Source organism: Lithobates pipiens, unplaced genomic scaffold (genome assembly GCF_037356315.1).
Source record: "Lithobates pipiens isolate NorthernLeopardFrog02 unplaced genomic scaffold, aLitPip1_a1.2 Scaffold_8, whole genome shotgun sequence".
Classification (NCBI taxonomy): Eukaryota; Metazoa; Chordata; class Amphibia; order Anura; family Ranidae; genus Lithobates; species Lithobates pipiens.
Window position 1 is genome coordinate 339,728,817 of NW_027507903.1, and position 12,589 is coordinate 339,741,405.

Genomic DNA, 12,589 nt, shown 5'->3' on the forward strand with positions numbered 1-12,589 from the left:
GATATGTGAGAGAAACACCGCTCCAGGTAAGTCCACAAATCCAAGAAAACAGCCCCTCCAAACCCAGGTGCAGGCACAGCATATAATTGAAGAACTCTGGATGGCCGCACTCCAAGATAAATTCAAATGCCTTTTATTTGTGAAGCAGAATCACACAAAAGTGGGTCACAGCACAGCACAATAGTTAACTCGTTTCACACTACCAAGAGTGCTTACTCATAGCTCATAATATAAATGCAGCTGTTCTGTGAAGCCCTCAGAGGTTTGTTAGAGAACCTCAGTGAACAAAAAGCATCATGAAGGCCAAGGAACACACCAGAGAGGCCAGGGGTAAAGTTGTGGAGAAGTTTAAAGCAGGGTTAGGTTATAAAAAAAATATCCCAAGCTTTGAACATCTCACAGAGCACTGTTCAATCCATTATCCAAAAATGGAAAGAGTATGCCACAACTGCAAACCTACCAAGACATGGCCGTCCACCTAAACTGAAAGGCCAGGGAAGAAGAGTATTCATGAGAGAAGCATCCAAGAGGCTCATGGTAACTCTGGAGGAGCTGCATAGATCCACAGCTCAGGGGGGAGAATCTGTCCACAGGACAACGATTTGTCATGCACTTCACAAATCTGACCTTTATGGAAGAGTGGCAAGAAGAAAGCCATTGTTAAAGAAAGCCATAATAATAATATCTTGTTTTCAGTTTGCGAGAAGCCATATGGGGATACAGCAAATATGTGGAAGAAGGTGCTGTGGTCAGAGGAGACAAAAAGCAAGCAAAACGCTAAAACACACGATCCCCAACATGGTGGCAGCATCATGTTGTGGGGATGCTTTTCTTCAGCAGGACAGTGACGCTAGTCAGAGTTGATCGGAAGAGTGATGGAGCCAAATAGAGGGCAATTTTTGAAGAAAACCTGTTATACTCTGCAAAAGACTTGAGAATGGGGAGGAGATTTACATTCCAGCAGGACAATGGCCCTAAACATACAGCAAGAACTACAATGGATTGGTTTCGAACAAAGCATATTAATGTGTTAGAATGGCCCAGTCAAATGTTCAGACCTAAATCCAATTGAGAATCTGTGGCAAGACTTGAAAATTGCTGTTTACGCTCTCCATCCAATCTGACAGAGCTCAAGCTTTTTTTCCAATCAGAATGGGCAAAAATGTCACTCTCTAGATGTGCAAATCTGGTAGAGCCATACCCAAAAAGACTTGAAGCTGTAATTACAACGAAAGCGGGGTTCTGCAAAGTATTGACTCGGGGGGCTGAATGCAAATGCATGCCACACTTTTCACATATTTGTTTGTGAATAAAATTGAAAAACATTTATGATTTCCTTTCACTTCACAATTATGTGCCACTTTGTGTTGGTCTTTCACATAAAATCCCAATAAAATATAATACATTTACGTTTTTGGTTGTAACATGACAAAATGTGGAAAATGTCAAGGGGTGTGAATACTTTTTCAAAGCACTGTGCGTATAAACATCCAGTGAAAGTTCTACAGTCTGGCTGAAATCACCAGATCCTCCATTTTGTTGGCCATTTTACCTCATCAATATTTTACTTGACCTCTTCTTCAGGCAGGCTAACCCCATTACACAGCCAAATTTCTCATGTGTCCCCCCGTGGATCCAAATGTTCCACAGGCAGCAATAAGATGAAAACGAAACATCACTACTGTTTGCTATGTGTCTGACAGACATTGCTTCACAAAACATTATTTTACAAATAACTCTCTTAATGGAGAACTTACTAGCAGCCTTGATGAAGCTTCTCTGAAACTGGTAAGTCATGAGAGGCCCTGGAAGCAACCTGCAATATAAAAATGTATTCGGCAGTGCTAACAATGCACTTCTTATGGTTCAAATTACATACACAAAAGCTCATTGTTTGTTTTCACTACAGTTGCAGAGGAAAAAAAAAAATTATATTTAATATTTCACTATTTCACAGACACTGACATTCCCAGTTTATAGTCATCTGACTATCATACTAATTAATAACAACATTTTTGACTAGAGGTCGACCGATATGGGTTTTTCTCTGGCCGATGCCGATATTTAGAAATTGTGGTGGCCGATGTATGATGCAGATTTTTTTGGGCCGATATGTTAGGCCGATTTATTTTTCCCCTTTTTTTTTCCCTTCATCTCATAAAATCTAAGTTAGGCACCTTTCACACTGGGGCGTTTTTCAGGCGCTTTTGGGTTAAAAATAATGCCTGTAAATTGCCTTCAAAACGGCTCCCCTGCAGTCTCAGTGTGAAAGTCTGAGTGCTTTCACAATGAGGAGGCGCTGGCAGGACGTTAAAAAAAAAAAAATCCTGCAAGCAGCATCTTTGGAGCGGTGTAAACCGCTCCTCCACCACTCCTGCCTATTGAAGTGAATGGGCACCACTGCTGAAGCGCATTCAATGTGATTTGGCAGCAGCGCTTCACAAGCACATTTAACCTCTTCCTCTGCCACTAGCTAGGTTATAAGTGGCCCGCTAGCAGCCGAATAGCGCTGCTAAAATGTCGGTAAAGCTCCGCCAAAACTAGCAGCGTTTTACCGTCAACGCCTGCCCGCTCCAGCGTGAAAGCAGCCTTAAGTAATAAGTGATACAGAAAATTTCTTACATTTAAACATTTATTAACCAAAACAAACCTCCAATCAGTTCACTTGTATGTATAATTTAGATAAAAAAAAAAAAAGAAACTATATATTAACCACTTCAATACAGGGCACTTAAACACCTTCCTGCCCAGACCAATTTTGAGCCTTCAGCGCTGTCGCACTTTGAATGACAATTGCGCGGTCATGCTACACTGTACCCAAATGAAATTTTTATCATTTTTTTCCCACAAATAGAGCTTTCTTTTGGTGGTATTTGATCACCTCTACGGTTTTTATTTTTTGCGCTACAAATAAAAAAATACCGAAAATTTTGAAAAAAAAAATGTTTTTTTTTGTTTCAGTTTCAAAACTTTGTAAATAAGTACGTTTTCTCCTTCACTGATGGGCACTGATGGGGCTACACTGATGGGCACTGATAAGGTGGCACTGATGGGCACCAATGTGGCACCAATGAAGTGGCACTGATAGGCGGCACTGATGAGCGACACGGATGAGCGACACGGATGGGCGACACGGATGGGCGACACGGACGGACACTGATAGGTGGCACAAATTGGCACTGATAGCTGGCACGGATGAGCGGCACGGATGGGCATGGATAGGCGGCACAGGTGGGCATGGATAGGCGGCACAGGTGGGCATAGATAGGCGGCACAGGTGGGCACTCATAGGCGGCACAGGTGGGCATGGATAGGCGGCACAGGTGGGCACTCATAGGCGGCACAGGTGGGCACTCATAGGCGGCACAGGTGGGCACTCAGGCGGCACAGGTGGGCACTCATAGGCGGCACAGGTGGGCACTCATAGGCGGCATCGGTGTTATAGTAATGGATGCCAATCAGTGCCAAACAATAATGCATGCCAATCAGTGATGCCCATTGTGGCCACTGATTGGCATCCATTATGGGCACTGATTGGCACCCATTGTGCTGACTGGCACCCTGGTGGTCTAGGGAGGATTATGGATTTTTATTACCTTTTCCCTGGTGGTCTAGTGGTGTCCCTGGTGGTCCAGTGTGGGCATCCTCGGGGGGGCTGTGCTGATAATCGATCAGCACAGACCCCCCCCTGTCAGAGGAGCAGCCGATCGGCTCTCCTCTACTCGCGTCTGACAGACGCGAGTGAAGGAAAGCCGATCACCGGCTCTTCCCATTTACACTGTGATCAGCCGTGATTGGACACGGCTGATCACATGGTAAAGAGTCTCCGTCGGAGACTCTTTACCGAGATCGTAGTTGCCGGGTGTCAGACTGACACCCCGCAACAACGATCGCCGCGATGCGCGCCCCCGGGGGCGCGCAGCGGCTTATTATCCTAATCACGTCATATGACGTGAGGTTAGGATAATGAAACCACTTTGCCGCCGTCAATTTGTAATAGGGCGGGCGGCAAGTGGTTAAATACACATACATATACACACACACACATATATATATATATATATATATATACATACATACATACATACATATACACACACACACACATATATATATATATATATATATATATATATTTTTTTATTTTTTTTTTTTTTTTTTTAATCAGTGTAATTTCTCCCAAAAAAATTGCGTTTGAAAGACCTCTGCGCAAATACCGCGTCACATAAAATATTGCAACAACCTCTATTTTATTCCCTAGGGTCTCTGCTAAAAAAATATATATAATTTTTGGGGGTTCTCTAGTGATTTTCTAGCAGAAAATACAGGATTTTTACTTGTAAGCAACAAGTGTCAAAAAAGATTTAGTCTTTAAATGGTTAAACTGAGAACTCTACACAGGGAGTTCAGTCCATTGAAGAAGAAACATTGCATCTCTTTGATCTTTTCTTGGCAGACTGCCAGGGAGGAGGAAAGTTGCTTCACTGATTAACTTCAGGCAACTTACATTGACTTCTATTACAGAAGTCTTTTGCACGCCGTGCTGAACATGTAATCAGCCTTTTTATCAGCACAATCGGCCGATGTCGATTAAACAATGCCAAATATCGGCCGATATATCGGTCGACCTCTAGTTTTGATGCAGTGAAAAGTTTGGATAGAGCTTTCTTCTCCATTAAGTTGCGTTGGGCTACTGCCATGCTTGAATAGCAAGAGGCAAATTGATTTTTTATTTATTTATTTTTTAAATCACTGCAACTATTTTACCATCCATTTATATGTGACTTTTTGCTAATCTAACAAGATCTTTACCATTTAAGTTGTAGTAAAGTCACAATGTTGATTTTTACCTATAGGCAAGCCTATAATAAGGCTTACTTATCGGTACAGTAAATATCTCCTAAACGCCCACCGTTTAGTAGATGGTTACCTTAGCAGCAGCAGCCGGTGACATGACTGGTGTATGCACACTGGGCTCTGAGTAACAACATCGCTGCTCAGCCATTCCTACGTCCAAGGCCCGCAATCCGGGAGGGAAGATCGGATGAAGATGGAAGTGTCGGGACCCGTGACAGAGTGGCGCTAGAAGGCTTTGTCCGTCATAATGTGTTAGTATGCAATGTATACTAGCACATTATAACTTAAGCTGCCCGGGGGGCCCATTTTTTTTCTTTGGTACAGTTTTCTATCACTTTAATTCACTTACTGAATGCTAGCAAACAAAAATGATCAATTATCAGGAGCCATATGAGCTCAAAACTAAGGCTTACTGTCCGTTGTTTCTGATTGTATTTCAATTAAAAACATCCTATATCAACTTCCAAACTAATTTGCTTTGTACCCCAATTTCTTTAAAAGGCATATTTTTTATTTTTATCTTTAGCACTTCCCTGCATAGTGAGTTTATACCATACCTCAAATATGTCTTCAAAGCACTTGTAATTGTCTTTATTTCCCACTCTGTAGAGATCTCAGTTTCAGGTTCAGCAATTTTAGGATCTGAAAACATAAAAAAATACATCACTACAAAGAAATAATCCCTAACACAATTTTAAAGTAAACTTATATAAACTTATATAAACTTATATAAACTCAGCACAATTCAAACTTAGAGTAATAAAAAAAAATGAAATGCTATATTAATAAAAATAAATGATATAAACTAAAGTTTTGTTGTGAAAAGCACATGGTCAATAGAGGTTACATTTAAGTTAACTCAAGCTTTTCCATTAGTCAAATAAGTTCACCTATCACAATAAAAGTATCAATGGAGAGATTGGGGTGGTGGGTTGGGAAGGGTCATGTATAAAGTCTATAGTAATAGTTAAGATCAAGGCTGGGTGGATGCACACCTTTCTGTGCACATTTTCATACCCTTTTATGTGCATTATCAACAGTCATGCAATTTCATAAATAGGCCCAATATCAGACAGTATTGCATAAAGGATGAAGGCATTGCATAGAAGTAAAAAAAGCATTATTTAAGACTATGGCAAATGATATTTTATTTTATGACATGCTATAGCCTCCCTAGCGGTAATCCCGAGCTTGGATTGGGAATTTTCTAGCAGGAACGGTAACCCCGAGCCAGACTCGGGATCGCATCGCTGGATGCAGGGGAGGACGCAGTGAGACTTACCTTGTCCTCTGCGATGTCCCCCGCGCTGTGTGATCGAGCTGTCCTCGGCTCGATTCACAGTGCCGAATGCCGCCGAGCTCCGTTCCCTGCGACATTACGGCGCACGGGAGCGGAGAACGGCGGCAAATTCAAAAAAGTAAAAAGACATAAAACACACACAGCACTGTAATCTTACAGATTACAGTGCTGTATTAAAAAATTACACACCCCCTTTGTCCCTAGTGGTCTGTGCAATGCCCTGCATGCACTTTTATATTATAAATACTGTTTTTTCTGCCTGGAATTTGGAGATTGTCCATAGCAACCAAAAAGTGTACCTTTTTAAGTGTTTTAGGATTTGATTACATTATTGAATAATTTTTATTATTCTTTATTATATTATAAACTTTATCATACCCGGGATGTCTGCTAGACTCTGGTTTGAAGAGATTTAAGAGTGTTATTCCTAAGAATTACAGGACTACAAAATAAAAACCAGATTTCCGTGCAAAATAATTGTACCGCTTTCAGCACCTAATTCCAGACTGAATCATACCGCCAGGAAGGTTAAAATGCATTATAAGGATTATTACTTTCAGCCCCAAGATGTATTTTTAAAATCCAATTGGCTCTCGGGGACGTGGCCTGCAGCTGATCGGAATGGCCGTACTGTAAGGCCAGGTTTGCACTTATGCAAACTGAATCTAATTCACATGACAGGAGACTGACTGGCTCGCAATGGAGTCGGTTCACACATCTCGGGGCGGGGCAACAGAGCGCCCAGCAAAAGGGTCCTGTGCCCCTTTGGCTCTGTTTCAGGTCCAAATCCAGGCAACAATTTGAACCTAAAATGCTGAACAGGTATGCACCGGACCCTCTGCTGTGCCCCGCAGCCGCACATAGGCTGGGTTCACACTAACAGAGCTCTGCGTGCTGACGGTTCTCCAGGGCTTCCAGCGACCATGGCACATCTCACATCTCTTTGATGTAACCCTTTTTGCTCAAGAATGACCTATTTGACATTTGGAGGTGACAGCATTCTATGGAAAGAGACTACCTTTTTCTGAAAACCATATTGTATGTATTCCCAGATCGACCTCTTCCTAGGAGACAAAATCCTGCTGCAAGAGACCATTGCCTCAGACATTCACACAATAACATTGTGAGACCATGCACCTATATTGATCCTAAATCGAGCATTACACCTGTAAGGGGCCCGCATGTCCCTGGGTCCTGGCCGTTGCCCCACCTCCCCATAATAAGCATGCTGGTGAGAGGAGGACCCCCCCCCGCTTATCTGCTGGAGAGAGGAGGAGAGAACCTGCACAGATGACACTTTCACCACGGCCAGTGCACTCTGCTCATCCATTCCCTTTGGAGGCAGAGCCTTATGGCTGCTACAGGATTTGTTCGGACTGTGGTTGGCAGGACAGGGACAGGGGGAGGGGGAATGGCCAGCTAGTCGACAGTGCACATGGAAACAGACACCAATAACATATTGTACCAGAGAGTGCAGCATAGAGGGTAAGTCTGAAATATTTAATGTGTTCTGCTGCTGACTGTGCCCCCTGTGCTGACAGTACATTTTAGTGGGACTTTGTTTATCTCCTTCTTCTTGGATGGGACACCTTTAGGCTGACTAGCTGCCTATAATTGATTTGCATTGTGAAAATGGATGACTCTGGGTGCAAACAAGTTACATTTTGGAGAGCCCACTGCCCGCCTCTTCACTATGTAACTCTCATCCCCATCCACAGTTATCCTCATTCATTTTCACAATGCAACTCAATCATCTTCATCCGCACCAGCATCTACTCCATCCCACCAGTCTCCACAACGCACGCATCCCCACCTATGACGAGCACCAGCCATCCCTCCAGTCTCTATAATGCACAGAATGTTGGGGGTCGGGCCCTGGCGGCCCAGGCCTGCCTCTTAGGCTCCGCGCCCTGGGGAATCTATGCTCCAGCTCCCATTGGGATCTGTGTTAGTGATCCTGTAGACCTGTGTCCTGAATCTCCATGGATACAATCCACAGCAGTCAGTCCTAAGGTCCACTACCTAGTGGTGCACTTCCGACTCCTACGGAGTGCATCTGTCACCTGGTCTCAGGAGACCTTACAACATAACAGAGTATCTTCCTAAATGCTTGTAGCTCCTTCAAATGCCAGGGCCCATAGTTGGTAGGCATTCAGCCCACTCCAAAAGCCTCTGTCCCGGGTGAATCTGTCACAATACATTAAGGGGATCCTAATAAAAATAATCTCTCAGGCAAAGTGCCAAAGGAAACAGCAGCTCATCAATCTACTTGACACCACTAACAAACTGAAAGAAAACAAACAAACCCAAACCCCAACACTAGCAACAAAATTTGACCTAAGATCCCTCCTCAACAAAAAACAAAGCCTGAAAGCTACTAGTATACCAGATGACATAGCCAATGCTTTTTGAGCATACTCTACAACCTAAAGGATGACCCTTTGACAAATCAACCCACAGCTCCCGAAACTGAAGGTTTCCTAGATCACTTCATCTACCGAGTGTCTCCCAGGAACATTTAGAAGCGCTCAATGTCCCTTTCTCAACAACAGAAAAAACATACGTTTTTCTCTCCCTAATGACAAAGCTCCCAGCCCAGATGGCTTCTCAGCCGAATATTATAATTGATTTCCCCATCCTGCCCTCCATATGTGTCAAATGTTCAAAAGTGCTGTGTCCTCTGGCAGGTATCCAGCTAACATTATAACGTTGCCAAAACCAGGGAAGGACCCAGTATACCCACAAAAAGTAAACACACTACAGAGACAACCTGTGCGCTTAGACAAACCACTTCCAGTACTATAGGTTATATGCCCATCTGTATATATATATGAATATTAAATTCAATCAAAATCCAATTTAAACGTGAATAAAATAAAATAAAAGTGCTATGTGCTCATTTAATAAATGCAGATAATAAAATGCACTAAAAAAAACAATTAGATCTAATTTTTTTAAAGATATATATATATATATATAAAGCCCAGATAATAGTAAAAGAAACAATATCGATCTCAAAATTAGTAAACACACTACAGAGCCAATAAAAATCTCGGGAGTGTGTATAGAAATACACTCAAGATTCGGATATTTTCAATAAAAAAAACTATTCAAATCAAAAAACACAGTCTCTTTAAAGTGCAAGTGCTTTTCTGTGACAGGCAGTGTGCATTCCAATCCAGTGACCACTTCCCAGTGTTCCCTCTACTGTGTCCGCACACTCGGGTGGGCAATGGCCCCTTACCTTATGGCAAGGAGACAAGCGCATGTAAATGAGGGTCCCTTTAAGACTCCTCTTTCCGGATCCAAACTTCTCCTTTAATTTCTTTATACCTCCATGGAACCACTTATGGCAAGGAGACGATCGCAATGCAAGTAAGGGTCCCTTTAACTTCTCCTTTTATCTGCTTTTATTTCTTTATACCTCCGTAGAACCCAAATAAATCAAAGAAAGGGGTACCATAGTGTAGCAATTTCAAATATGTCCAATTTATTAAAAGTAAACACAAGGTACTCACACACTATTTCGTTTAAAATCAGCCTATATCCAACGAGCAGCGAACTCGTGTCAGTGCAAAACAACACTGAGCATCCTTCCTGTCCCTACGCGTGACGTCACACCACATGACTTCATCAGGTGATCACCTGATGAAGTCACGTGGTGTAACGTCACGCGTAGGGACGTATATAAAATGGCTTACTTTATTTGTTGTTGCTTATTAAGTGTTCTTTGCATCTTTCTTTACTAATTAATTGCATAACGTTTCTGTATTTTAAAAAATTCAATAAACACTATATTGAAAAAAATCGAATTGGCTCTCCGCATTAGACATGTGCAATTAGTTTCGGTCTGAAAGTAAATTCAGAAAAATTTTTGGTTATTCGGAGAACATCAATTGAGACTTTATTTAAAAAAATAAAAATTTTAATAAAGGAATTGTCAAAAACTTGTGTCTTTATTCACTTTCTAGGTAGGGGTACTCATTTACACGGGGGCGGGAGATCTGGCAGACCCTCCCCCCAAAGCACCCCCCATGTTGAGGGCATGCGGTCTGGTATGGTACAAGAGGGAGGGACCGAGCGAGCTCATGCTCGGATAAGGGTCTGGTAGATTTTGGGGGGACCCCACGCAGATTTTTTTTACATTTTGGTGTGGGGTTCCCCTTAAAATCCATACCAGACCGGATGGTATGGATTTGGGGTTGGGGACTCATCCCTGTTTTTTTATTTTTATTGCCAGCATTCTTTTGTTTACATTTCATCTCTCAGCAGGGAACAATACTGGCAGCTGTTGAGTCATGGTTTGTTAAGGACGCAGCAGCCAGCTCCTTAACAACCAGCTATTCTTCACACTAAATTTGAATCGATCGATCATTTTTCGACCGATCCAAATTTGAACTGAAAATGTGGAATTCATTAGCGAATAAACTGAACAAAACGAAATGAGTTCCAAAACAAAATCAATGAAACAAAATTAGTAACATAACGAATCTATCCAAAACAAAAACAACATTTTTGTTCTGCTTGCATATGTCTAAAGAGATATATATATATATATATATTAATTCAGGAGCAGTGCAGCATTATTGCTACACTATTGGTGCTTTGGTGGTCTTGAACTAGGAAAGAACAGAATATAGAGATGCATCTATAATTACATATTGAATACTTTAACCCAGGCTGTCAAATGCTCCAATTGAAAATGTAAATGGAAAAAGAGGCAACTGTCTGCAAGGGTTAAACAGGAAGTAAACCATGATGGGTTTTACTTTCTCTTTGTTTCCCTGCTAAGGGAAAGCATAATGGGCTACTATGCATCGCATAGTAGCCCATTATGTTTCACTGTCAGAAACCATGAAACAGACCGAGACAGAAGTACAATCAAATCACACTTGTTTATTAATAAAAATAAAAAGGTAAATAGAAAAAAGCATAGTCAAGCATAGCCAGAGTCCTGTAGCCAGATTGGGTAGTCAGCCAGTCCGAAGTTCATAAACCAGATCGGGTAATCATCCAGGCCGGAAGTCAGGGATCCAAGGAGAGCAACCGCAAGCAGGATAAGAAGCCAGACGTCAGCAAGCCAGTCTTGAAACAAACAGCAGGAGATGGTTCCCCGTGATGTAACCAACGCAAAGGCAAATGGAAAAGTGAGCAGGAAGGCTTTAAATAGGCAGGTCAGATGAGCATCATCGGGAACAGCTGGTAACTGTAGAAAGAGAAGAGAGCTGGCAATAGCCAACAGCTGAGCGGCCAGCCCAGAGGAGGAAGGGCTAAGCCAGCCCTGACAGTCGCTTACCTGACACAGGAGCCAGTGATGTCACCGCTGTCCCTCTTCCATGAAGCGTCCATCTTCCTTCCGGTTATCGTGGCTCCGGCACTGTGACTGGCCCGGAGCCGCGATGACGTCACGCGATCGCTGTTAGCAATGGCAAGCTCAGTGCGCCTGCGCATCGCTGCCTGTGGCACATGTGCCGTAGACAGTGGTGCCTGTCTTTTGAAAATATCTCCTAAACTGTGTAGGTTTAGGAGATATTTCTTGCACCTACAGGTAAGCCTTAATTTAGGCTTACCTGTAGGTAAAACTGGTCTGTAAGGGTTTACAACCACTTTAAGGCTGAACTTCAGGATAAGCAAATATGTGTATTTGTACTTGTATCTTGGTATACTTTATGTAATTCTTCCAGATCTGTGCAGGAATCTAGTGTGAAACCTCCTCCACGAAGAGCTTCCTGTATTAAGACCAGCCACTGATGTCATTTTGCTATATTGGGACCGGTCACATCACTAGGAAAAAATTAGCCTGAAAAAGGGAAATTATTCTGCACCCACTAGAAAGACTACACTTCTGAAAACCAAAAATACATTTTTATTCAGAAATTGTGTGAAAGACAAGAAGAAAAACACTGGTGTTAATTATGACACTAAACAACTTAACACTGAACTGCAGGAAGATATAGCCACATAAATAAATGCTGCTATGTTTCCATTATTAAATCATAAAATGTTTATAAAAAAATGTTTCATTCAATATTTATTGGTTTTTCAAAACACATTTTTGATTCCAGAAAAATAAATAGATGCCAAGTATGATCAGTCATAGCACAGCATGTGGGAAACTTGACTGACCAAAATAACTCGGCAAATGAAAATATTCAAATTATGCTGTAACAGCTACAGTAATACAGTAGTTCCACACCCCCAGAAGGGGGTAAGAATATAGAGATGACCCCCCACAAGGGGAACGGTTTGGGCTTTCCATGCACAAATTACTCTTTTTGCTACTGTAAAAATGTGTGCGATGTGTTTGAAAGACCTGCCTATGACCGTGTAGATCATTTGACAGATCCTGATCTGGAAAATTTTCACTTTTGGACAGTTCCACTTAAGGACCAGGCCTCTTTTTCAGATTTGGCGTTTACATGTTTAAAACAT

General features: G+C 42.1%; 1 protein-coding gene across 4 annotated transcripts in view; it reads right to left on the reverse strand.

The window, feature by feature from the left end:
* ARHGAP26 (Rho GTPase activating protein 26) overlaps window positions 1-12,589 on the reverse strand; it is a 724,944-nt gene that overhangs the window by 333,232 nt on the left and 379,123 nt on the right. For all 4 annotated transcript variants that reach the window (XM_077473114.1, XM_077473113.1, XM_077473112.1 and 1 more), the window contains 2 exons: window positions 5,415-5,499; window positions 1,758-1,816 (listed from right to left, as the gene is read on the reverse strand). In XM_077473114.1, coding sequence (XP_077329240.1) covers window positions 1,758-1,816; window positions 5,415-5,499 — 144 coding nt within the window. The remainder of the gene's footprint in view (window positions 1-1,757; window positions 1,817-5,414; window positions 5,500-12,589) is intronic.